Source organism: Epinephelus moara, chromosome 19, assembly GCF_006386435.1.
Source record: "Epinephelus moara isolate mb chromosome 19, YSFRI_EMoa_1.0, whole genome shotgun sequence".
Classification (NCBI taxonomy): Eukaryota; Metazoa; Chordata; class Actinopteri; order Perciformes; family Serranidae; genus Epinephelus; species Epinephelus moara.
The window spans coordinates 25,224,780-25,252,249 of NC_065524.1; the positions used below are offsets into that span (position 1 = coordinate 25,224,780).

Sequence of the window (27,470 nt, forward strand, 5' to 3'; positions counted from 1 at the left end):
GTGGCAGTTACCTCTACTGGTCAGCAGATGGCGTTTCGTGTTGGTATCTTCCATGTCATTAACAGATTTCCCTCTCAATCGCTGAAATGCATAAAGTACTGTGAAGATCTTTGGCACCTGAAAAGGTAAATAATCATTTTTAAAATGTATCTGCACTGCATTATGTGGGGGTTAGCGAGCAAACGTTAACTTTTGCTTCACCATGACCTCATTTTCAACGGGGGCCAACTGTTCGGAAACCTTTTTATAAGTAACGTTAGCTAACGTTACAGTCTGACATTATGTTTAAAACACTGATGACAGTATTGTTGGTTAGAAAAAATACACAAAGATAGTCATGTGGGCGAAACAATACTTTAATTATTTCTATTGTGATGTGACTGACGTGGACAAATAGCCTAATTTGTGTCAAATGAGTATTAATTAACACAGAAACTTCATGTAGCTAACGTTAGCATCTACGCGTCGCTAACTAACCTAGCCTAGCTAGCTAACGTCGGTTAATGTACACTTGAACCGTTGGTTTGATAAACAGCTACACAAAGCAAGCGTTTGTTTGGACAAGTTGGATATAAGCAGGTGAAAATGGCAACACTTACCGGTGTTTTGAATGCATGTCCACATCCCTCATAAAGTCCTTAACTCTATTGTAAAACAAAAAAGTGTACTTTATGTCGATATTTGGCGAGTTAGCTATTTAGCTACTTCTCTACTACGTTTCCCAAGTTGCTTAAAAAATGGCAGCCGGAAGTGACACACTCAATAATACGATTATGGATTTTGTTTTATTGTTAGGTTTCTTTATACATAAAGATATTATATATTATAGATTATATTATAACGCAATGGATTTAAATAAATAATAAAACTTCCAGCTGCTGGGTTGAAGAGAAAAAGGGAGATGTAACGTTAGCTTTGGCTAACAAGTTGTCTTCAGTTGACTAGCATATCAGAAACTAGCTCGGTTAAAAATACTCAACACCTTCTACTTGAATAAATGTTTTCAAAGTGGTCTGGAAATGTCTTGGAAACAAGGTTTTAAGTGCTGTCCAACAAGCTGTGGGCTTTTTCTTATCATTCAGGAAAAAACAAATTAAGATAGCTCCATGACTCAAATGTAATATTACTTCAACATAATGCATTCACTTTAGGAAAAACACATTTGCTCTGTTATTCTGAATTAAAGAGATTATTATCTGTGACTTCTGAGAAAAGTAATCTTGATAAATCAGAAAAACAAGAGCATATTTTCCTCATGAAAACGTTCCATAGATTTATGAGATAATAAACGAATACTAATCTAATAATAAGCAAGTATTGTTTTATCAGATGAATGCATTGTGCTTCCATACAAATGTACTTTAGCTCTATCAATGCAAAGTGATGATTACATAAGCACTGCTTACTCATAAAGGCAGCTGATCAACTGGGGTTTCATCGCTTTCAAACACATTAAAGCACAGACATAGACATTTGACTGTATGTAATCAGTGGTGTGTGACTGTTAACAGTATACCAACCTATCAGCCAAAAATTCATTGGAATATATAGGAGAGTATGCCCACTTCCTCCTTAGTGGTACCCACCTCATCAACTACCACTACACCACCATATGCAATATTGTATTTATTATCTTCTCAGCTGTTTCTTTATCTTGCACCTCTTTTGTCTTGTACAGTTTACGTTCCAGTACGGTGTTTGCAGCAGGAGCTGGAGGAAGTTTCTAGGAAGAGGATATGGATTGCTGCTTTCCTCTACTGTATGGCGTACGTTGATACTCCTGGGTATGTCCACAATAAACATATTACTAGGCCTGGTAAACATGGAGTCATGACAGAACTGATTGACATTCAGTGAAGGTATACATCAGACACAGGGCAGATAGGTGTGGAAAGTTTTAGTTTGTTCTCGTGAGACGTACCATGAATACTGATGCCTTGGTCGTGACCATGGCGTCCCTGCATCCATGGATTTTTTCAACATGTGGCTGATTACAAGAGTGAAGGGAATAGCTTGAAGCTTGAATCCTGAGTTGGTGGCTGTGTTCTGTTTTGTGTCATGATATTGTTCACTCAATGATGGTAGGATTTGCTTACAGAGTTTGGTGTTTTATTTTATTAATTCTTTATCTTAGTGATGCAAAACAGGATGTGACCTTCTTCTGCTCTAAGACGTTACCACTGATAATGGTGGATTATCTGTGGTGATTGGTAATAGGCTTCCAGAAGATAATTTTGGGTTTAATTAAATGGCCTAAAGGGGGGTGAGGGGTTGGACTTCCTTCCCTGGGGCTTTGGACAGCATTTTACATTTTGTGACTGTTAACGTTGCATGTCACCATTCTTCTCTTGAACTGCTTTGAGTGTTTTTGAGATTTTTCATTTTGATAATGTCACAGGATGTGTGACTTTAGTGGTGGCCACCGCGCATTGCTCGTGTGAGCTCATGGGGCAAATATGTTTTTCCTGTTTCTCTTGTTATTTAATAACTGCAGAATTGTTCATCAGATTCCGTATTGAACTCTAAATATAGCTTGAAGTTAAAGCCATGTGGCATTCATGAAATGGCAAATAGCTCAATGTAGCAATGAAGGGGTATTATAACACTGTACAATGTTTCCATTCTGGTACATACGCCATCTGGTGAAAGCATTTTGTAATGAGAGCTGGGATGTGGAGCGGAACACAACATTCATAACACTTAACAAAATTACAGCCAATGTTGCATCCATCATAAATTCTGACAGCACGACATGAAAATCTAAACAACTTACACCAACAGAATATAATATTATTTGAGTTATTACCTGTGGTAAATCCTTTATTGCTTATGTTTCCATAAATGTTTATTTGGTTGTTATTGAGGACCATGTAAAGTATGTATGCATTGTTGATTGAATCAACATCACCGACATGTTTTCATATTGTATGTTGAACTGCACTGAGCAGTGCTGAACATAATACCTGCAGGAGGCTTGGTTATTAGAATATATAGGCTTTGTTGTTAGACTGTAGAGAAAATGTGATTGCTAACAAAATTTATTTGCTACTTTTTGGCTGACATCCAGTAATTCCCGTTTCATACACCATGTTATGGCACTGACTCGAATAATGGGAAATTTTTTAGTGATTACCCCCACAATGCCATTATCTGTTAATATGTCTACTCTGGATGATGCATTTGTCTGGCTTACAAGTGAAACCCTTGTATTCCCCTGTGCAGTGTGGCAATTAAGGCACATTTTCTCCGTTGCTGGAGAGAACAGAATTTTGAAATGATTTTATTTCTGGCTTTATCAACATGTATCTCTTCATATGATTCTGATTATACTTAACTCCCAATACTGTGCCACAAACAGAGAAAATGTTCTTCCTGATCACAGTGACTACACTGTTGACAGTGACTTACTGTTTAAAACAAAAAGCTTACAGAAAATGAAAAAAGATTAACTGCAAAACAAAACCCCTGATGCAGCATCAAAGGGGATTTAATTAACATTGCTTGTTTGTGCTTGCTTGGTTTTTAAGGAGGGAAACTGCAGAACTTTTTTAGTGTTTACCCAAGTAAGTACATTATCGACGTTTCGAAATGCTCTAATAAGCTCCATATATTTCATTGCACACCATGGTCTGCCAGGAAGTAGAACTTAACCCAGAATAATAAGCCCCCTCCCCTTGTAGAAATAATTTAATTTTGCAAGAATAATCAGTCATGCTAATCTCCATGGTAGCACACATAATTAAATTTGCCAGCCTCAAATTTGGAGTTGCTTCAGGAAATCAGAAACAGTAAATCCACGTGTTTTACATGCAGCGCATTGTGAGTCACTTGTGGAATATTTAATTAAAAACAATTAGTAGAGATTTAGTAGTAGTTTTTTTAATTGGTGGGACTCTCAGGGACAAAAGACACTGCAACAGAAAGTGCATGTTTAATAATGCACATATTGAATTATATTTTTTAGAGATTGCAGGCCAGTTAATTGCACAATGTGTATTTGAATAATTAGAAATGTGTTGCCTTTAAAAAAAGACATGGCACTGTCTTGTATAAAGTGTATGAACATTGGGTATGGAGCAACAGAGAGAAAGGGGAAGTAATGAGCAGTGAGTGCCATCTGCAGACAGGTGTGTGGAACTGCCATTAATAGTAAAGTACCATCAAAATGTAAATTCAACTGTCATGCGCAAAATATCTCTTTCAGTTATAAAAACAATGCATAACACAGCTTATGTGAGACTTGGCAATCATGTTTATTTATGGAGGCAGTTCAGGGAGCGTGTTAGGACATGCGCGCTCTTCACTGTGGCAGCCTCGAGCTCGCGCTGTCTGCGTGCTGCCAGAGCCAATCACAATGTAGATAAACACAATATTGCGTCATTGTTATTGTGGTAGCTGGGGCTCCAGCTGCTGACAGATTTCGCCACCATTTCGCCAACATTTAGGCCACTAAAACTGCGTTAACGAGCGGACTTGACGGAGTATACCAGCACCATGTCGCTGCAAAAGGACGTGTCATCGGACGAGAGCTTGCAAGGTAAAGTATAAACGATATAACAGCTTGTAGCTCAGTAGGGTTTAAGCTAGCGCTAGCCAGTAATGTCAACGAAAACATGAGGTAACTAATGTTATGACACATAACATAGCCTCGTGTAAAGCTTGAGCTAAATAGTCGAGGTATCTACCTAGGAAGCTAGATTAAAACTCAACGTTACATTATTTTATGGAGACATGTAGGGACACGTAAGGACAACACGTCGCCCTAGTTAGTTAATGAGGCTTATCTGCACTGTTGCAAAACCTAAATCAAGCCAAGGACAGTTTGTATTTGTTTGTTGTTCTACTGTAGCCCTAGCCTACTTGACAACCCCAGCTTATACAGACCAATCCTACCCATTGAATTGAATATGTTAAGGCTGTGTATTTGATTTAAGGTTCCTGGGTTGAGCTGCATTACAGTGGCACTGGATCTCAGAGCACCAGTCATCACGGAAGCCAGGAGCAAATCCCCACGTCCATCCAGGAGGGTGACGTGGAGAAAATGCTGCTGGATGCACAACATGAGTCAGGCAGAAATAGCTCCAAAGGAAGCTCTCAGTGCAACAGGTCTGTTTTTTTTTTTTGTGTAATACAGATAAGACAATACATGAATCTTTGGTGACAAAAGTTTCCCTATTGTGTTGTCTTCACAACAGCCCACTTAGGGCCCAGACCCCCCTTCTTCTGTGGAGAGGCTCAGAGGCAAACAGCTCACAGGTACATTTGTTGGTCATACTGACCTATCAAAGTCTAATTGATTAAGTTTAGTTTAATAAATAGTCCACACAACATAGTGTTGTTTTTACATTTCAGTGAGGGCAAAGTTGTTTGATTATCCACAATTGGTGTTTTTAGTCAGATGAGGACTTCCAGGAAAGGAGACGGGAGGTAGAGAGCATGATGAAGAAAAATGCGGACTGGATCTGGGACTGGTCTAGTCGACCTGAGAACAATCCACCAAAGTATGTAGCCACCACTGATTTGGTAACTCTTAGTATGTGGTATGTTTTTTGTAATTTCTGTGGAGTTATCTTAGTTGACATAATTATTTCAAGATTTAAGACAAAAATGTGCCTTTACACAATAATATAGCTCATTGTTGATGACTATGAACTATGTGAATACAATGTAGATGGAAAAATATTAGCGATCATAGTGATGGTAGAGCTAACAGCAATAGGAAATTGTAAACTCTATTGTGCTAATCTCTTACATATATAAGTATATTTATTATATGTCATAATTTATAGTCATAATTCATGGAGTGAAAAAAGGTCTGTGTTACCAGAGGTGTCGGTATGACATTAGACTGGCATTCATTGATTTTAATATATTCATAACGGTGAAAAATTAATGTGCTTCTCCGTAGGGAGTTCCTGCTGAAGTACCCTAAGCGCACGACCCCTCTCAGCATTCGGAACACGAGTGTCATGAAGAAGGGAGGCGTTCTCTCCGCCGACTTTCTGAAGCTTTTCCTCCCGTCATTAATCATTTCTCACATACTTGCTGTTGGCCTTGGGTAAGCAACTTCATTTAATCTCCAACTGGCAATAATACAGTATCTCACAATCTAAAAACATTAAATGGGAACCTCTTGGGGCAATTGCATGGGGATTGTTGAAGAACCATTGAAAGACCAAATCTTTGACCACATACAATTGATGTGTATTCTCATAAATAATGAAATAATTTGATGGATAGATGAAAAATTCATTTGGTATTTATGAAAATATAGACCTTTCCTACTGTTCAGAAGCATCGCTGCTGCAAACAGACTTTGTACCAACATAACATGATCAATTTAGTTAGTCTCTGCAATGAATGGCCTGTAAATAAATTTGAGAGTAATAGATTCCAGTGTCGTGTTTGGATTTTAAATGATTGGACAAGAGTTTTATTTATTGTGCCATAAATCTTGGTCGTACGTCTGCAAAACACATGCAGAACAGAAGAGGACAATATTACACAACTGAACACAGCACCAAAATATCCAGGAAGTGGAAGTGGAAACGTATAATGGTTCCTTCTGCTCAGTGTCTCAGATTTAGTGGATACATGCCAAAAGTTAACTACAAAGTATGCTCATATAACTTGCTTTATTGGGAAATTCTGTCTTGTACCTGTAGTAATCTGTCTCAAGAACAATTGAGACAGAACAACACAATGTCTTATGCTGCGTTCACATGGAATCAGGGAACGGTAGACAGCGATTCGGATGTCATTTTAGAGGACAACAGCAAGGTGGAAAATTGTGATGATTGATGGCCACGTTGAAAATAGATGGCAGAAAGTTAAAATATTTTAACTTTGTGTCGTCCTCTGTGACAGGGTTTACAATCAGATGTTGTGTAGCTCCTTTACACAAGGCAAAAACACGGCAATTTGGAGAATTACTAGACATTACTAGAAAGATTACATAAAATAATAAACATGAAATAATTTTATGTAATGTATTTTCTTCTATTTTTTTTTGTTAACAATATGGCACCACCATTGCGAAATACCATCACGCACGTTTCTTTATACAGTCCTGCCATTCCATTGAAATGTTTGTTTGTTTTTCCTGTGCAGCCAGAAGGTTTTTTCCGTCTACAGTCTGCCTGACTCCATGTTTACTTTAAAATGTGCACATTCGCAGTAGCTGTGACCACGTCTGCTCACGCATCCACGCGTTGCCCCTTTTTGCTAGTTGGCATGAACAGTTAATCAGCTGTTGTTTGGCTCCTGAACAAAATTTCCACAAAGTCTTGGGCAAGTCTGTGAATCCATTTGAAAGTTATGTGGCTTTTTGCAGTAGTCCAGTTCTGTGGCCAACCCCTGCCCCCCATCCTCTTTTTTTTTTAGCCAGTTGGCATGAACACAAACACACACATTTGACTTCCAAGCCTAATTTCAGCCTCCTAGGGCAAAAACTGTGGCCACCAAGGAGTGGGGAGATTTTTGTGGTGCGACTAAGAGACTGATCGTAGCTTAAAACATGATGGTACAGATGTTGGTTGCAGTGGCAAACTTACGATGAAGTCAAGTCATAACGTCCCAACTTCAGTGTATTTGTATTTAGATCTATATTTCAGCAGATTTTAAATTTAACCTGTTTTGTTTTATATTTTGCTGTCAGAATGATCTTAATTTACACGTTTGTCTCTCTTCTTTTAGGATTTATATCGGGAAGCGTCTAACTTCCCACAACACCTACTAAGTAGGACTACGGTGTGTCGCGACACCTTGTCACCTCGACGTGACCCATCTTGGCATGCCTTAAAATGGGACCTACTGATGATCAAGGGGAGATTTGGCCATGTGACACGGTCCAATTTGATTGAGTGCCCCGTGTAGCTCACACCAGCGTGGAGAGTTAAGGATCTGTCATTGCTGTTTCATGGCGTTAACTCATGAACACAACAGTGACCAATCCTCTGCTCCGTGCTGTAGTCTCTGTCCTGGCCTGGAGATGATGACTGTTTTGCTGCTTCCAGCTCCTTAAATCTGCACGTTAGGGAACTGATGTATATTGTACGCCATTGCCTTTTTCTTTTTGCAGTGAGAAATCACTTTTGATTTAAAATGATATACTATCAGTATGTTTTATAGATCAGCTGTGGAGAACGGAAATTGGTGTGACTTGCAATCTTATTTTTGTCTAAGGGATCATTAGCCTAGTGTGTATGTGATTTCATCCAGTACTGATAGCTCAATTTTGCATTTGTAAACTGTGATTATATGAAAGCATTATTGAGCACTGATATGGTCCATTTTGTTCATCCCTCACAAAATAAAAACTATAAACACACATATGGCCCCGATGAATTTGTAAACCACTTAATGCGCAGAAACATGGCGCTGACTGTTTCTCAAAGGAAAGGACCACATGCAGATGAACACAATTAAAATTTTATTGAACTTTGGTCAAAATAATAAACAAGTGAATACATTGCCACCATGTTAGGAATCAATGGACAAAGACAATGCATTATTATGTGTTTGTTTTAATGTCATCAGTATATGTTTTGTGTAGTCAACCTTCATTTCTGCATTCACAACTACGGAGATAAGATCCACATTTGCAATACGCGGCTCAAATTTGGGTGACATCCCTAATAAATGAATAAGGGCACATGTATGAGGCCTGTCTGAATTTCCTACTTATTACATGATTAGGAGGCACTCTATCACATAAACTGTATGGTGTGCAATTTTCCTCCTCCTGTGTTTTCATAGACAGCCACATGTAGCAGCAGTATATGAGGACATAACTCTATAAAATAGGATTTACAAATAATGCACATGAGGTTTGTAAAACGTTTGGGGACATAACTTGTAGCTGTCACTGATAGAAGTAGGTATTAAGGCTGCAGATTCCCTTTGTCCTGGGCCCCATCTTGTGCCATGTAGTTTCCAGCCCGCATCCTAAAACATGGTCAAAAACTAGAAATTAATCTCTTGACACAAACACATCATCGGTTGTCTCCAACAGTGGTTCTGAAACCGGTAGCCCCAAATAGTATTTCCATAACAGGTTTGCTTGAGATCTGCTCAAAGACAGTGGTGTGACTGGACATTTTTCCACCTCTCTACAACATAAAAACATGCAAAGCAATAAACATGTTTTAATACATACTTCTAAATTTAAAAACACATCTGTAGTTTTAGTTTCTTTTATTATGTGGATGACAAGGTGTACTTGAGTAGATACAGTCAGTGAAATTATGTCACCGTATTGACTGGGGGTAAAGTAAGAGGAGGGAGGGGGGGAGAAAAAGAAACAAGTCCACTTTCCAAATTCATGGCCTCTTCCACCAGTAGTTTGGCCTGAATACATGGCCAATGGGGGAATGTTACAGTTAGGCTTATTGGCCATTAATCCGTGCTTCAGAGGGCCCAAAATCTTTGAGATGATGTTACAACTTTGACAAGACGTCATTTTAAGGGCTTCCGAGAGTTCTGTCGTTAAATCATGAAATGAAGGCTTAAAATGTCAACACAAACACCAACGTTCAAGAGTTTGACCTCTAGGGAGTGCCATTCCGTCAATTAGACCCGAATTGGGCTTTCTGGGTCAGGGGGGCATGTTGATTGCCCTGGTGCCAAAGGCAAAAACAACCTAAGCTCAGACTCAAAATAAAACAGGCCTATGGATCAACCTCCTGTGGCAAAAAAAGTAGACACGTGCTTTCGAATTCTTCACCAGGAGGACAACGAGGCTGTTTCTTCTTATACAGATAGACAAGTAGTAGGCTTAACTACACAGGTACGGTAAAAGCCCTATCCTCTGGAGCCCCCAAATCTTCTAGTTGATTTTGTCCTGGAAAATGTACAAGTTGTTGGTGGCTGCCACAGCTATCACGTTATCTTTGGGGTGCCAGGCAGTGTGGAGGATCTTCTTGTTGAAGTCCAGGCTGTCCACGCTGATCTCATCCTTCTTCCTCTTGCCGCCAGTGGACACTTTGCGCGGTTTGAGCGTAGCCCGTGGTTTGCTGCTCTCCCTGGATGCCTCCAGTGTGATGTCCCGCCTGGTGTTGCGGTCAAACATTCGGAAGAAGTTGTTGTAGGAGCCGGTCATGATGGCACTGATGGAGAGAGTAAATAAAAATTGTGTAAATTAACTTCGGGGGGAAAAAACATAACTCAATGCCAGCCATGATTGACTTATCAAATCTGTAATTCAGGAGCACACATACCTGTCACTGCCATTCCAGCAGCACTCGAACTTGTCAAAGATGCAGTCATTTTCATACAAGGAGCAGAGCTTACTGCGAAGGTATTCGTGGACCTGACACAAAACACATTAATTAACCTAAATATTCACTTGAGCTGAATGTCTTCATCTGTATGGATACAGTTTACATCATGTACAAAGGCCAACACAATATTGCACTTTTACATCAGTGAATGGTGAGTTCTGCTTATAATCTTTTAACAGAACTGTCCTCTTGTTGCGTGGCTCACCAGACACACTTGTGAGGCTACTCTTTTTGTGAGTCGCAAAAAGCGTGCATGCCATTTGTTGAAAGGATTGTATCTTTTTACTTACTGTTATAGTCTTTGGAGGACTATAACAATAAGCCTGCAAAAAAATTATAAATACGTATGTAATAAATATCTTACTTAAGGCCCAATTTAAGTGGTCACTTCAGAATCCCATCGTTTTTAAAACACTGCAGTGCTTACTGTTCTCACACAGGGTCAAATGTTACATTAAAAGTCACTAAATAAGTATGTTTATGCACCTGATACGTCTCCACTGGCCTGTTCTCCATGTTGAGGTCCCAAACTTTGACGGAGAGGTAGTCACGTGTCATCATATAGCGTCCGCTGTGACTGAACTTCACGTCCGAGATGGAGGAGATGATCTCAGAGAAAAAGGATCGGCTGCTCGGATCCTCCGGCTCCTCAAAGACTGAAATAAATACAGAAATCTTAAAGTCTTATTTGTAAAATTACCAGTAGGTCTTTTTCAGTTTATGAAAAAAAAAAATAATATACAATCTTAAAATTTATTGTCTGACCAAAAGTAAAAATAATAATTTATAGAATTTTATGACCAAGGAAAGCAGGAAATCTAAATATCAGATAAACTGTTTATGCAAATGTAATTTGTATATTTTACTAAATTAATCAGTTTGTAAAAATACCGATCAATTAATTTTCCACTGCTTGACTTAATTGACTAAACATTGCAGCACTACAGTGGAGGTACTTACACTTTGAGTGCCTATCGCAGAGTGCCGCTGCTCGCATGTCACACAGGCGGATGGTGCCTTTGCTACTGCTGTACACAAATACATTGCATTGGTGTGGATGGCACTCAGCAGCTGTGATTACTTCTGTCAGTTCCTCCATGTTGGCGGGCTTGATGTCTACAATATCTGAGGAACACACTGTTAAGGGAACTAGCAGTCTTATGTTTCATGGTGATACAATGCAGAGGCTATTACTCTATAAGCCACACATCTCATGCCTGTTGTCTTATGCAGAAAAAGGATACTAAAACTTCTGTCTGTGATTTCCAAGTGCCATAGATTTATTCTTAGGTCATCTGCGGAGAGGTACGTTTCATGATCACTATTTACAGAAATGGAATTAATGTGATAGGTGTGCGCATTTGCAAAGATCCTCCGTGGGCTTGCTTCTACCATGAGATCCATTGGCATCAGCACTGGTACCTGAAACATACAACGTGCATTTTAAGACCATAAAAAAAAAGCCATATTCAAAAGCGAGACATGTCTGATGTATGATTAAACATACCCGTAAAGAGGTGAGTCTAAAGGGATCTCTGAGTCGTCCATCTTCATCTTTCAGGTTGTAACCTTCTGCTCTTTTATCTCTTTCACTTATTTTCCACAATTTGATAGTTTTATCTGACAGGAACACACACAAGAACATTGTAAAATCACAGTTTAAAATTCAGATATTGCCAAATAATCACAATACACAGAAGGGAAACTCTTACCATTTGTCGAAAGTAGAAAGTGAGCAGCATTTTGTTGGGGTAGCCATCTTATTTTATTTATTTTTTCCTCGATTTCTAAACTTTTCAAATAGTCAAATTCTGGCTCGTGACTCTGAAAAGTGCTATAGACGTTGTACTCCCCTCGCAGGTGTGGACGATTCTTAGACTAGAAACAAACATGGCAATTATAAGTCACAGGGTATGTACATTATCACTGCCACACAGAGGCAGCATGTAACATCTGACAGGATACTGTTGATGAAGATGCTCGTCTGTCATTCCATATGACTCTTACCTCCTGTTCATGTTGAAATATCACTACTCTGCCTCCTTTATCTCCAGTTGCAAGCAATTCTCCAGAATAGTTGAACTCAACCGTTGAGATTATGTCAGCTGAAAAAATGGACACAAATCAGGGTGAATCACACCATGGTAGCTCTGATGACAGCTATGCTACTGTGTTAGGCTGCAGGCTACATCTGGTGCCAAAGACATTGCAGAGACAGAGCATCAGGCTCACTGACATCCACACACACACACACACACACACACACACACACACACACACACCGTACATCCATTCATGTATGAATGAATGAAAACAAGCATGATGTCACTCGACAATTTATGGACGCAGCACATTGACGTCATGGACACGGTCGCTCCCCTTTAATAGCTTAGCCACCACCTAGCATAGAGCTAGCTAGCGACACACAGTAAATTACACAAGAAAGGGCGTTTGTGCAACTGATCCGCAAACAGACTCACACCAATCACGACAGTCGTGTTATATTAAGACCCGCGCGACCCTCTAGCTATCGTGCATCTCACGTGAAGCCCACAGAGCATCATCATCTGCCCATCTTAGCTAGCTCCCCACCGTTATAGCCTAGCCGCCAAGCTAACGTTAGCTACATACCTTCCGCAACATCTTCATCTATCGCTCCTTTCACTTGAGAGAAACACCACTGGAAATCATTTCCTCCTGCAACTCCTGTAAAAAAAATGAAACAGCGTTAGTCTGTATGTGACTCGCGTTTCGCCGGGCGACAAAATGACCTGACAGTGACACAGTTTGACAACTAGCAACTTAGCTTGCCAGCGCTAACGTTGGCTAGCTAACTTGCAGATTCAGGCCATCACACACAGCAAGTGAGGTGGGTCCTTTTCCTCCCTTCAAAAGTAGCTTACCCGCCATTGCTTCATGTAGCAGCTCTTGCTGTACACGGCTTCCAATACCTAATCAACCAATGCGGCTTGCTCGGGGAAATAGATAGCATCCACAATCAGTGTGAAGACTCGGGTCCAGATCTGTCAAGACCACGGAAATTATCCGTGATTTTTTTTCTTCCAAAATGGCGCACAGTACATGGAGAAATGACGTCATGCACACATGCCACATCCTGGCTCCATCCATCCTCCTGAGCATCATGTTATTAAATGTGCATTCAGCCTTTATTCTCCATGCATTCAACTTTATTTCATCACGTTACACGTTATTCCTGCACAGCATGTTGAAGCCAACACAGCTGCCCTGTGATGGGTGGGACAGATGACATTTACACATCAGGATGTAGGTGTTTTTGATTAAAGCTGAAGCAGACACAATCTAATAAACAACAACAAAAAAAGCCACCATAAACAGCATGAACATGTTTTCTAGTCTTTTATTCATTGTTTCATCAATGCATTTTGCATAATATTAATAATTTGCAAAAGTTATTGCAGAGATACAAGTAAAACACATAAACTCATATTAACAACTTGTATTTTTCATTTTAAAACTTATCTTCATTGGTGGTTGTTGATGTTAGATATGAACTGTGTCCCAACTCAAAATTGTGTGACACCTTACAAGTACCCTGCTTGTATTGTGTGGTCAGTGGGTGACATCTAGTGGGCAAATGGTGGTACTCCAGTTAATTTTTGTTGGGTATCTTGCACCTCTATAGGTAATAAACTGAATGTACATACTTTTCAGCCCCGATTTCATAGCCACTTACCTTTCGTATTTTAGGCCTGATTACCTGACTAATCATAAAAGTCCTCTCAAAATAACCACAGGTAGTTTTAAAATGTTAAAATTCAACATCTGAGTTTTAATTTTTGACCTGTAGGAATAGGGAATCATTTGCTAAAAAAAAGGCCATGACTCTTGATCTCTACAGCACATTACTCCTATGACCCTATATGCATAAGCTACAAGTAGACCTGCCGTAGAGACGTCATGCATGTACAATAAGTTATTACAGAGGTTAAAGGACATTTTGTGAATTAAAAAAAAACATCAGTGCCCCTCTTGAGTGCCACAAGATCATCTTTATTCACATCATCTTCACATTAAAAAAAAATACATATTTATTGTGGTTAATTCAGTCTGTCAACCAAACACTTTCATTGTACACTATCAGTCATTTTTGTATTGTTTTTGTTACTTCAAATTGTGGATACTACATCAGGGAACAAACTTCAAATTCTGCTCAACCCAGTTCTGCTCCAAATCCATCAAAAAACTATGCCACTTTACATCTCTGTTTTTGTGAGCCCATGCCCAAAATCACGGCGCAAAATACATATATACAAAAATAGATGTTGGAGCTGTGGTAGTTGTTTTTATTTTATGCTTATTTTTCTGTAAACAGCACTCTCTGAAGGGCTGGGGTTGTCAAGAATTGGGAGGAGAAGAATAGCCCATAGGGGCTGATTGTGCAATAAAAAAAAGTCACATTCCAAAAACTAAAAAAATGGCAAGTGCTGATGAAGTGTGAGAATATGTAATATCTGGGCCACATTTCAGTGGAAAATAGAATAAACAGAGATGTGTTGTTTTTAGTACAACAGTTGATATAAACACTATTCTAATATAAACCAACACACAAAATCTGCTGAACTAAGTAAGGGAATAAGGAAATAAGCTCTGTTTGTCTGCTTGCTAATATATTATTGTTTTGCTGTTTATCTTAAAATAGTATTGTCGCCTGAAACAAATAGTGCTTGTTTAAAACCAAATATTACAGGTTACACATGTTTTTCAAGCTAGCTAATCACCTGCATTGAGTTCTGGATAACTACCGCACAGTGATGGTATTGTCTCCATAGTGCTTTTAAACTTGTTTTGTTTTCTGCATCTGCAGATTGTCCTGGAGGTGGCAAGTAAACAAATAGGGATGCACCCAGAAAGACCTGGACCAAATCTCACCAAAACCTTCTCCCCGGCATCTCCCAAGCTCCACATCCCTCTCATCACTCACACAGCGTCCCTTGGGGAGAAGCAGAGCAGAGGGCTGGAGGTTAGGAAGACTATATCTATATCTATATTTATATAAAGGTGGACCAAGTTGTATCTGCAGCATAAGTGCAAGTTGGATGCTTTAAGACTATGTGGAGCATGCATAGAAATATGACATAAAATGTGACATTACACAAGCTCACAAGGCACAAATTTTCATTAGCGTAATTGGTGTACATTTTACAGATGTTCTGTAAAATGCTGCTGTATAGTGTCTTTAACCACAGTGAGTGTTTAACACCTACGTGCGTATTGATCCCATTTGTAGTTAGCAGACGTGGGGATGTTCGCTTTAAATTAACAATAGATGGTTCACCAGTGTTTTGTAAAAGCATCATTATTTTAAGAACCATTTGAACCTCTAAAACATCCTTGACTTCTGCATGAGGAGGCCTGTGTTCTTCCACACAACACCAAATGGGTTCGCAGTGGTTTTCACTGTCGTAGCTTTTGCCTCTGACTGAGTGTAACAAATTGTGTAGCTGTCTGATGAGCCAGCGTGGACATTATGTGTTGAATGCAGTCAGTAGAAACACTGGATGTGAAAGCATAGTCCACTAATGGCCAGAACAGAATAAGAGATACTAAATACAGCTTATTAAATGCTCAAAAATAACGGAAACAAGTGTTTTTCAATAGTACGTACATTCCAAAGTGCGACTGCATTATACTTCTAATTTAGAGAGGGAAAAAAATAGCTGCCATGACTAATAGTGCACGATTAAAAACATAATAAACTGTTTGTATCCACCATCACAGTGTGAAGGAGAAACATTGACTTAGGCCTAATTTGCGATTTAATAAACCGTACAGCTTAAATGTTGTGTACATTGGATTTTTCACATTTTTACAAGTTCAGTGTTGTGGCTGTGACTGTGTGTGTGTGTGTGTGTGTGTGTGTGTGTGTGTGTGTGTGCGCTGCCGTGCCGTAGCTTCATCAGGTATAAGGAGAGGTGTTGACTTTATTCCGAGCCTCCAGTAACACCACTGACTCTGATAGTTCCCCATCCCTGTGGGAATTCATTATAAGACAGCTAGAGGCTGCTTGTGGATGGTTACTGTGCTGCCCGTATGTTAACTTGTCGCTATCGCGCAAGGCAAACATGTGGTGCAGCTGCTTTCTCTGGCTGTGGGCAACCTGGAGAGATTGATTGGTGAGCCTTCTGTTTTATCCAGGATCAGGGCCACATTCAGTAGACATGGTGCCTCCGGAGAAGCAGCCATTTTCCCCAGAAAATATGGCTCATTACCAGCACAGACAAAATGAAGGTATATTGACTTTTTAACATCTTACAACATACCTATTCCTGAGCCGTTTAACAACAAGCGTTTGTCTCCTGGAAATCTTTACTTCATTTTATTCTCATGTAACTGGATACAAAAACAGCCCTGATTTTAACACCAGCTCATCAAGTTGACTAAATCAAGCACTGCTTCTGTCTTCATGTATTTCAGTTTAAATTTACACTCAGAGGCATGTAAATACCCATACACATGCGTTTGCTCCCCGCACACACAAACATACCCTTCCCCCCACGTTTGGTCCATCAGACAGTTTTTAACACAAACCATTGGCCAGTGGATGTGTCTGCTCCGCTCAGGGGCATAAGCTCTGTCCAGACCCTCAGTCTTAACTCTCTCTCTCTCTCACACACACACTCACACACACACACACAAACAGCAAAGACAAACACAATCAATTATTCAAGACTCTTGTTTTGGCTCATGTGTTTTTTTCTTATTATTTCTGTTCTGTTGTTTCTATAGCATCCTCTGGCAACCTAACAGCCAGGAGGCCCCAACGAGTGAGATGCGAGGCCTGATGACTTGAGGTCTGTGTATGTCTTTGTAATTTAGATGGCAGAGTATAATTTGCATGCACAGCCTTCAACATTGTCTCATTGTCTGAAGGAGATTATCCTTGCGGCTTCCCACAACTGAGGCTTGTCAAAGACCTGGCTTGGAAGACAAACCTTTGTCTCCTCGTTTATTTCCCCCATGAGTGGAAATTTTCCACTCATGAGTGGTCATTCAGTGGAGTTAAACCTCACACTGAAGCACACAAGCCATCAGTGTGAATAGTACCTTCACCTCGTGTTATTTCTCCATCAGTCGTACCTCTCCGCTCAGGCTCTTCACCTGCATATGTGAGATGCAGTGTACATATTTTACATACAGGGTCTGTCATTCTTCAGTGTGCAAATGTGTGCACTAGATGGCACTATGGCACTTATTATTCAATGCCAATAGATAATTTCCATTTTGGAGGATGAGTGTGTGCTGCTGACACAAGTGATGATCACAAACTGCTTGTTTTCCCCGAGCTGACGTTGATACTATCATGGAAAACAATTATCAATTAACTGTTTTGACCTTTAGGCACAAAGCGGTTGTTTTGATTTTGACTGCTGTAGCTTCAAGTGAATTATATATATATATATAAAAAACCTAAAATTAGAATAGTGTGGATCACTAAAGTTTCAGTTTATTTCCAGTTCTACTATAACTTGACAGATTCACAGATTTTTTTTTTTTTGAAGGCTCAAGCGCACATCAAACAAAATACTCTCCCGAATCAATGAAAACAGAACAGAATCACATTGAGGGGATATATTAGATGTGAATCCTTGCAGCGATGATGTCCTTGCAACAGATCATATTGTAAATAAGATGGGTTAAATTGCACTTGTAGCTTCCCTTCAAACAGTCAGGCTATTCTCTCGGGGCGACAAGGGAGTGCTGCAGACTCTTCCTCTAATAACGCAAGACAATGAGATCCCAGCTCATAACATAGGCCTCCACTATATAGAACAAGTATTGGGGGCTTAGCAGCTAATAAAGTGGCAAGTCTTCAAATCCATGTCAGAAGAGCAGAGTGCCACAGGGACCTTTCATAACACTTGTATGTGCAGGTTCAACTGCAGTGTAAAGGTTACACATCCACATTGCACTGATCTAACCTGATGAGTTGCCTTAAGCCCCACAAATTTCAAGGCTGTGTTTCTTATTTAAAGAAGCAGAACTGAATAATTCTCTCACTCCCTACAAGATGACAAGTGAAGACAGGAGTGTGGAATGAATGTCTGAGCTGCAACACAAAACCCACTGTGTATCCCGCTCCTCAATTAAGTGTGCACAAGGCAGCAGTGCCATTTAAATCTCCCTGTTAGATGTGATTTAATTTAGTTTTATATCTGATCAGCTTGTTTTAACAATTTATTTTGTAAGCAGGGTCAGTTTAATTTTTTCGAAATGAGCAAAAAAAAATTATAACACACATCAATTTTGTTAATTGAATCACGCTGCCCTTTGAGTTCGCAAAACAGTCTCAGTAATTAGCCTTGATTGCCTGGTCTGTGTTTCATAAATGGTCTCTCCCGCTTTCTCTCTAGTGAACCTGTCCTTCACTTGAGCACAGACACTCCTCCAGCATTTCCACCCACTTTGTTTGTGAGTCTTTGATCCACAGTATTCCAGTTAAAGTTACACCCATGTGCTGCAAGTTGAAACTTTCAGCATTGTTGCTCAGGGGAACCTTATACCCGTGGCGCCTTCTGCTTTTGTCCTTCCCTTTAGCAACAGAACTCTCCTATGGTCCCGGACAAAAGACTACTCACGACACCATTTTATGATCTCTGTGATGATACCGTTTCCTTCCTCTGCTCGCATGGTACCTTGGTCTGCTCGTCTAATCCGAAATGTTAACGTCAAAAAAAAAAAAAAAATCATTAGAGGTTCTCCCTGGAGACAATTGTTGATTTGGAGCAAAAGATAATGAAGTAAGAAAATCCTTTATCCTAAGATTTTAACTGCACACAAGAAAACAGATTTAAATCAGTACTTTTTCTATATGGTGCACAATAACATAAAAGTTTAACAGCAGATGCCACCAATGTTCATAATTGAATCATAAAAACCAAAACTCCAATTTCATGTTTTTGTTTTTCAATTAAATTGATGTGCACTATCAGCCGGACTACACTCATAATGCTCATTGTGTTCGGAGGATGATTGTGTTTGTGCACACGTGTATATACATTTGCATGTGTGTGCTAGTATGTACCAGAGTTACACATGCATGTTAAGCCTAATTGAAGCCACAATTATAACCATTTTCCACAGCTACAATATAATCTGCTGTGTAAAACACTTAGAGGCGAGAACAACAAATACAGTATATTAAAGCAGAGTGTAAAGTGCTGCAATGTCTTGCCTCTCCAGTCTGTCTAATCACTATGTGAGTGAAACATTCATGGTACACTAGATCAGTTCAATATTTAATTTCTCAACAAAGACTACATGATGGAACAGATGCTCAAACTTTGTATGTTTCTCAGGAGAGCAAAACTCACTTTCACGGAAGCCATTGAGTACAGAGATTGTGATTGTGTACAAGCTTTGTGTTGACTTCTTTGGGCTCCTCACCTATGCACCGAACGTACAGTCGTGGATAAAAAGATGTTCAAACATACTAAGTGTGCATAGTGAGTCAGTGCTCAAACCACGGACTGAATACATCAATTGTTTACATCCAGGGGCACTGAAAACTCTAGTGCGGAACCACATTAGTAATGCACCAGGGTTGGCCTTTGCCTCCATGTCACATTTCAAGTGAAAATTTGACTTGGCATGTTTACATAGGATTTCTTCATCTCCCTTTTAAACCCCTATGGGCAAACTGAAGGTGAGGCGAACTAAGATTATTATCCCCCGTTTCTCTGAGGAGCTTTTCTTTATGCACACCCTCGCAGATGTCGACATTTGGTTAGGCGGTGTACATAGAAGCCCCAGATTATCTAGCGCTTCAGGAAGTCTGTTTAGCTAAAGTTAGGAGTGGTTACTTTCCTGCACCTTCCTAATTTACCCCCGTGTTTTGTAACCTGGAGACCCGCCATGCTTAGTCATACATCTGTGGCAAAGAGTGTGTAAGAGGGAGAAAAAATATTGGTGATTGAATATTGCTGTCCATTCAGAACCATACGTCTTAGTTGTAATGATGTTCGCATCAATAGGCTCCACTTGTGCAGACGTAGACCTAGTCACAGGAAGCGTAACAGATGGTGTACTATATGTCATAATGCTATAAAATCCAACAGGAATTGACAATTGAAATCCCACCCTGGAGTTTGCCTCTTTTAGCTTTGGCATAATCTTCTCAGGATTTCAATTGCAAAGTCAAAGAGAATAGTCTAGCACATGGGGACTAGTTATCTGGGGCAAATGCGGTCTAAGGTTGACAATGCAAAGGCTATGTTTATGTGCATCACACTTGCTATACTGAATGTTTCCCAGAGTGCACGAACATCCTCCCCTGAATTCTATTCCTCTTCCCACGTCCCAGTGCTGCCGTGGAAAGTAGGCCAAGTGAGCACCAGGGCGTTGCTTTTTTAAGATGATCAGTTTGTCAGTGTGTTTTTGTGTGTGCTCAGGACGGCTATTCATGTGGCTTGACTCTGTAGAACAAAGACCAGCATTATACAATTTGCAGCACTTCCAATAGCAAGGAAAAGGGAGAGGTTGGAAAAATAGGGACAGGACAAGTGTGGATGAAACAAAAGACAAAAACTGGCTTGTACTCTAATTCATTTACTTCCTCTTTTCCACCTCTTTGTTGCAGCAAAAAGGTCCCTTGCCAGTAACACTCCTCTGCAGGATCATACTGTACTCTGGCTGGCATGGATTATTTTTAGCTATTGCCGTGCAGCTTTCACCTTGACTCCCTCCGTCTTGACATCATAATTAACATTTCTGTTAATAGTAACACAGTTCAATATTAATAAGGATCTCTGACTAAAATCAAAATTCAGATGTGGACTGATAATGAATTGTACTGCGCTGCACATATATGGGACACCTTGCCAATCAGCATTACATCTGTATCACCTCAGTGATGGTTATCAGTTAGAAGCAGCTGATGCAACATGTAGAAAATATACATTTTGATGTGAGGGACTTATCCGAGTCCTGCAGGTGGGGCAGTATCACTATAAGTTGGCAAAAGCTCCATCACAGGGGTCAACAGGCAAATTAAAGTTCTCCTGAGTATTGAGGGAAAGGCTGCTGCCTGTGTGGCCATGCACACGCACATGCGCTCTAAAAAAATAGAAAAAAACAAGGTTAAAGCTGATGCCTCCCGTTTTTTGGAGGCCACATTGCCCGGTGCAACATGTGCCTATATCATACTTACTGATGAGATTTTTAAATGACCTTTAAAGTCAGATTTGTGCACCCGTTTTTTCCCTGAGTGTCACAGTCCCGTTTGGTACCAGGGCGCCTATATTATAAGTTAATATGTTCCGATTTAGAGCTGAATAATCACATTTACCTCACTTCCATCAATGCCACAGAGAAATGTGAGGCGGCGTGATAACTTTTTTAAATAAGGAATATTTTAGACAGGGCCCCCATACAAAGATGATGGACACCATCAAGACGGGGGGGGCGCGCTTTGCATGGGAGCGAAGGTATGCTGGATATTTGGTCATGTGCATTTTTTGGTCTAAATTTCCAGGGGATATTTTAGATGTTAATAGCCCTGAAGTGGTCTCGGTTTCTTATTTAATTTCTCTCGCCTTCTTTAAATGTAATTCGCCCACAGACTGCGCCGCGAGGCTCTAAACCGCGCAGAAACTCTCTCATCATTTCCACAGCAGAATGGAAATGCAAATTGTGCGCACGGGCAATGCCCTTGACAGAACTCACCACTGCACACAATTAACATGAGCACTCTGACAGAAGTTAGTGACGAAATGTGAGGTCACAGCAGCTGCGTGTCAGATAATGTGCGTGTGTTTGTTTGACACAATAAACATGGATTGTACTCTATCCACTACAAATATTGATAATATCAGTAATAATAATTATTATAATAATAATGTGACAGGAAAACAAGAAGGCGCTCTGCTCCTCTTAGTAGTTTACCTCTATAAATATGTATTTCCATTTAATTAAATCTTTTAATCTTGTGGTCATTTTTTAAAATAACAATCCTCTCGCTAAAAAATGTTGTTTTAATATTTGAGATAATTTCTCCCTAAACATAAACACCCGTTTTCTAGCCGCCCGGGGGGGAGCCAGGGAGGAGGGGGGGTGTTAGATAAACCTATGTTGAGATTTAGCTATCTTGTCACAGAGGAACACAGCTGCCTCATATCGACACAATGATCTCAAGTGTAACCAACGAGGGGCGCTGTCCGTCTATCAGCTATAACTACTTGACACGAATAGCCTACATGATTGATCTCATCACTCGTGGCCATTTGTGCTTTACCCCCCTTGTAATTAAAATAAAAAATAACGTGCAAACTGTATTTTAATATGATATTTGAATATGTCACTTAGAGTGACGCACGTGCATTTATTAGGGCCTGATAGCTGCTTTAAAGAAAGTTTGCAAAATGCTGTTTTTTGTAATTTTACTCATTTATTTTTTTTAATGTAATAATTTAAAATATTCTCTAATTTTATACACTTGTGAGAAAAAACACAATGCACAAGTGAAAGAGTTTTTTAAAAATAGCTACAAGTGATGTGAATTTTAAAAGTAAATCTAACAATAAATGTGAAATTGTTTTTTACGCGTTTGCACCATAAATAAATAAATAAATACTAAGTTCAAGCATGTACACGAAATATTAAATGTCCAAACAACAGAATAATATATGAGTTGCAGTAAACAATAAGTGGGCTGCCTGCCTATTTGTTCCATATGGAGTTAGGAGTGATGCGTAACTGTAGGCGTATTTGATTAATATTTAATCGACAAAAAGATCACTTTAAAACAACCTCTGTGATAAAGCCGTGAGCGAACTTGCACGGTGAGTGCTAATAAGATTTCTTTTCCCCTTCTTCTTTTTTTTTGCCAATCAATTCATTAGGAAACAATGCAGGTGAGCATAATGAAAGTGTTGTCCCAATAAAGTGCATCGATGGACAGCTGGGCAGCGGCCGGCTGATTGACTTTGCCTTGACATCTGGGAGGCCCGCTGGCCCCTGGCACGCGTATAGGCTGATGTCGCCATTTACATGCAAATTTAAGGAGATCATGAGGGCCTCGCCCCGTAAATTCACACAAAAAAGAAGACGTCACCCTCAATACGGAGGAGGCTCGTCCCGTCGAGACGGGAGGTCTTCGAAGTCACCGTGTACATTTTTATTGGGAGCCACGCGTCCCGAGGAGTTTGGTTTTTTATATCAATGGCCAGGCCCAAATCTTTGGGGGTTCATTCATTGTGGCCACTGAATAGAAGAATGAGATAACAGGCCCCCGTGTCATCAAGCGGTCATTTAAACGAGCATTCAGCCTGGGCTCAGTGCGGCCAAGATGCAGACATGAGGCAAACACTTTGCACTTGTTTGCCTGCTTGTCACCCATCACTTACCTCCAGCGTGCAGCTGAGAAACAAAGCTTTATTATTTTTTCTTTTTACAGAAGTGAGGAATAAGAAAATGTGACTAAGATCCTTTAATTCCACGCCCGTGCAAAGTTTTCATGCACGCAAGCACTAAAACAAACGGGGATCAACATTTTCTTTTATTTTGATGCTAACATTTCACCTAATGATGGAGAGCGCATTTTCCACGGTGTAAGCCCACCACGCAGATGATCCCACAGAATGAGCTGAGACGGATTCAGGCTCCGCGCCTCAGTGTGTGGAGCAGCTGACTCCCTCTCTCCACGTCCAGATGGCTCCTGCACACAGATTTGCATTCATTTTCCTCTAATATCTTCTGAAATAGCGGGGCAGCTGCATTTGTTGTCAAATACGGTTTAAAACTCCCTTTCAGGACAGCATCGTTACCTACGTGACGGGTGTGGAGATCCATTTTCCTTCTCCAGTCAACAGTATCAGATCTAAGAGGATTTGTCTCAAAGTCTCCTAATTTGATAATCAGATTTAAATCGCCTTGGTGCGTGTAATCAGGGGTTAAGTTCTAATAAGCGACTTGAAACTGTGCACAAAAAAAAGCAGAGTGAGTTCTGTGCAAAAAAGATATTTGCAATCTCGGTAGAACAGACAAAACATTTACAACATGCGTCTCGGTTTGTTTCATGTAAGAGGAAAAAAAAGATAACATTTTTTACAAAGGGGCCCTTTTGAGTTTCCTGATTTTTTTTCCTGCACAAATTGAAACTTGGATTTCTCTTTAATAATAAAAAAGTCAAAAAAATCCACCCTCATTTTGTGACTGGGCAATTTGGCAATAGATTGTGTAGAGGTGAAAGCAACAGCTTATAATTCACTTATCTTTGGCAGCAGCTATTAACCCTCAGCACCAGCTAGATAGATTGCTCAGGATATAGCACACATCTCTCTTCCTCGCACCCTCCCCTCTCTCCCTCCATCCTCTCCTCCTTTTCACCACTAATGAACCGAATTGCTTGCTTGCCCCTCTCGGACAGAGTCGGACATGTAAGGCAGTTGAGCTCTTTTAAAAATGATTAAGATGTGTCTGATTATTACTGATTTTACAGGACGTGCATGAAATAAAGAAGACACAGAACCAGGGATTTTTTTCCTGAAGTTTGTTTTAATGTCATGAGACACTGTGGCTCTGATTTTTTTTAGCCCATAAAAAGAGGTCAGGAGATCTGACTTTCTGTAAAAAAAAATGGCACAGCGATGTGATTTGTTTTCACATTAATAATAAGGATGCTGATTTCCAAAACTTTGTTCATATTTAATGCTCACCGCTATAAATAAAGAAAATCCTCTGCTCGGCGATACACAGCAAAAACAATTGACCGTCAATCATCATGATGGTACAAAAAAAAAAAAAACAACCTCAATGAAAAGTTAATGTAAATTAATATTTATAATCATGTCTGATTCTCTGAAATCAGCATCAGATTAATTGCATTTTAATTACAATAAAAAAACAACCCGCAGCGTAGAGTTAAAAATGCACAATAGAAATATATATGAAGAAACATGATCTGCCATTATTGAAATATGATTTATGGCCTGTATTCACGAAACGCTATTGAGATGCTTTCGATACATTAGTGCACTAACAATCTCGTCCGGTCAACTTGCAATAATGATAACAAATTTAATCGAATAAATATGTCAAATACTATTAATTTTAATCCAATATAATAAAAGTAACCACGCAAATTGCAATTATTAGGTCAGCTAAAAAAAATAATATAAGCAATGAATTTCGAGTTATTGTTTTGTTTTTTTTTCCTCATTATGTGTGATGGTTACACCCGGTTGAATTTTCCATATCATTAAAAAAATCAAACTCACCACATATAGGGCCTAAGCAAGAGGAAAAGTGGAGCGAATGAGTGTTCTCAGCCTGCTGCACTATAGGGCTGTACCCGTACAGAGGAGCGCCACTGCTTGACAGGAACCGTCAGAGCTCCATATTTGGGCAAAACCACGCCCCTTCAGCGTCATATTCTGACAGCGCCTCTCCCGTGGGTTTAGAGTTTTGGCTCCCGGGAAAGATTTCAGTCCTCGGGGAAAGAGGGCTTAGTTTTGCATGTTCCCATCCATCCTGCACGACGCGAAAGGGCCCCTTATCCACCTCTCCTGTGTACTAGGAACACCTCCACTGGTGATCAGCCTTTGCCTGTGTTTGTCTTGTGGAGAAGCAGCAGCACCTTTTTCAGGAGTGGGTTTTTTATTCAACAAGAAGTCCTGAAGGTTTTGGATGCGGTGCTTCAGGGATGTGGGCACTTTGAGAGCAGCATCACCCACAAACACAAACAACTGCCATCGATTTTTCTGTGAATAGCACAAAAAAAGAGAGAGAAAAACAAAGAGGAACAATAGCAACACAAAAAAAATCTTGTCTATTGAACAATTCACTTTTCCAGTCTGTGGATACCGCTCTAACTAAGTACAGCACTTTGAGAATTGTTCACATCGGACGGACTGAAGAGGGAGGCAAGACCTGTGGACCGGGTTTTCCCTCGCAAGTCTGAATCGGCTCTCGCTACTTATCCCGTGAAAAAAAACCAACCCTAAAGGATAACACGCTTGGACGTTTATTTCCCTAATTTCGCAGGAGGCTCTTTTTTCACGCAAATTGTCCTAAATGTTTGGAATTCAGGAAACTATACCGCGGGGTGGGACGACGATGAAGGAGGAACCGCTCGGTGGACTGAACTCGGTCCGCTCCTGGATGCACACAGCTGGGGTGGTGGATGCAAACACAGCCGCCCAAAGGTACGCATGCCAAAAGCATCTGATTTTTCTCACGCATTCCCTCCTCATCATATCGACCCCTCAATCCCCTGAATACTCTGTATCAATTACGGTCTCCCAATAAATGCCCCCCCTTCGGCTTTCCCTTCTTTCATTACATCAGATTACCCATTATTGTGACAAATCAAGAAATCTCCCCCGTACTCAAGCGTGCTTCTGCATCTCCAATGTTTCCATCAGCTTCTCCATCATCTAGTATCCCCGGTGTCCGGTGCTTAACCGAGATGGTCTCTTGTTTTCTCCCCGCAGCGGTGTCGGCTTGGCACGGGCACATTATGAAAAGCAGCCCCCTTCCAACCTCAGAAAATCCAATTTTTTCCATTTCGTCCTGGCGCTGTATGACAGACAGGGTCAGCCCGTGGAGATCGAAAGGACAGCTTTTGTGGACTTTGTGGAGAAAGAAAAAGTAAGCGGTGTATTTTTAGAAAAATATACGTGCACCCCCCTGTACATAATCAGCACATGTATCGAAATTATGTTCACTGAAATGGCAATGGGTTAGTAAAAAGGGGAAGTCACGTGTAATATTGATTTTTTTTTTTTTTTTTATAAAACTCAATTCGTTGATGACAGAGAGTCACCAGTTTTCCTCTGCTTTTTGCACGTAAATATTTTTTGTCAACACACAGACATGTGGTGGTGATGAGCAGTTGTTGTGCTGGTGTTGATTTTCACAAACTGTTGTCTCCTGCAGGAACCAACCAGTGAAAAAACTAACAATGGGATACATTACAAACTACAGTTATTGTACAGCAATGGTGAGTTCAAGTGTCTTTAATATTTTTGCAGACACGTGCACACACAAACATTTTGTGTGAGCAGTTTGTCTGCACAACACCATCAATAAAAATACTGATAATATTATAAATAATAACAATAAAAGCAGTGTGATAATTTTATAAATGTAACAATGTGTGAACTTTATATTTTTAATCACATGTTCACAAACTCCCCCCCCCCCCTCTTTCTC

At 40.0% G+C, this 27,470-nt stretch overlaps 3 protein-coding genes across 10 annotated transcripts in view; 2 read left to right on the plus strand and 1 right to left on the minus strand.

Moving 5' to 3' along the window:
- Window positions 1–4,358: 4,358 nt before the first annotated feature.
- bnip4 (BCL2 interacting protein 4) lies at window positions 4,359–8,329 on the plus strand. The gene is made up of 6 exons (XM_050071630.1): window positions 4,359–4,537; window positions 4,935–5,106; window positions 5,196–5,256; window positions 5,395–5,501; window positions 5,909–6,058; window positions 7,696–8,329. Exons 1-6 carry the CDS (start codon window positions 4,495–4,497, stop codon window positions 7,736–7,738), a joined length of 576 nt encoding a protein of 191 aa, XP_049927587.1. The 5' UTR covers window positions 4,359–4,494; the 3' UTR covers window positions 7,739–8,329.
- Window positions 8,330–8,418: 89 nt separating this feature from the next.
- Window positions 8,419–13,369, minus strand: ppp2r2d (protein phosphatase 2, regulatory subunit B, delta). Its single transcript, XM_050071625.1, has 10 exons — window positions 13,184–13,369; window positions 12,912–12,986; window positions 12,288–12,385; window positions 11,993–12,158; window positions 11,788–11,900; window positions 11,525–11,702; window positions 11,241–11,405; window positions 10,767–10,936; window positions 10,218–10,309; window positions 8,419–10,106 (listed from the first exon to the last, which is right to left on the minus strand). The coding sequence occupies exons 1-10, from the start codon at window positions 13,188–13,190 to the stop codon at window positions 9,827–9,829; spliced, it is 1,344 nt and encodes a 447-aa protein (XP_049927582.1). The 5' UTR covers window positions 13,191–13,369; the 3' UTR covers window positions 8,419–9,826.
- Window positions 13,370–25,733: 12,364 nt separating this feature from the next.
- The window catches only part of ebf3b (EBF transcription factor 3b), a 67,915-nt gene continuing 66,178 nt past the window's right edge, over window positions 25,734–27,470 (plus strand). For 5 of the 8 annotated variants that reach the window (XM_050071617.1, XM_050071616.1, XM_050071618.1 and 2 more), the window contains exons 1-3: window positions 25,734–26,461; window positions 26,750–26,906; window positions 27,195–27,258. In XM_050071617.1, coding sequence (XP_049927574.1) covers window positions 26,331–26,461; window positions 26,750–26,906; window positions 27,195–27,258 — 352 coding nt within the window. In that variant the 5' untranslated portion in view covers window positions 25,734–26,330. The remainder of the gene's footprint in view (window positions 26,462–26,749; window positions 26,907–27,194; window positions 27,259–27,470) is intronic. The other 3 variants (XM_050071621.1, XM_050071623.1, XM_050071624.1) reach the window with 1 other exon arrangement.

Bases quoted from the DNA above. Each gene is read 5' to 3' on its own strand.
- ppp2r2d (XM_050071625.1), bottom strand. The intron at 10,310-10,766 runs GTGCATAAACAT...GTTTTGTGTCAG, and splicing joins GGCCAGTGGAGACGTATCAG to GTCCACGAATACCTTCGCAG. The intron at 10,107-10,217 runs GTATGTGTGCTC...TCTCTCCATCAG, and splicing joins TGCTGGAATGGCAGTGACAG to TGCCATCATGACCGGCTCCT.
- bnip4 (XM_050071630.1), top strand. From the start codon at position 4,495: ATGTCGCTGCAAAAGGACGTGTCATCGGACGAGAGCTTGCAAG. The intron at 4,538-4,934 runs GTAAAGTATAAA...ATTTGATTTAAG, and splicing joins ATCGGACGAGAGCTTGCAAG to GTTCCTGGGTTGAGCTGCAT. The intron at 5,502-5,908 runs GTATGTAGCCAC...GCTTCTCCGTAG, and splicing joins CCTGAGAACAATCCACCAAA to GGAGTTCCTGCTGAAGTACC.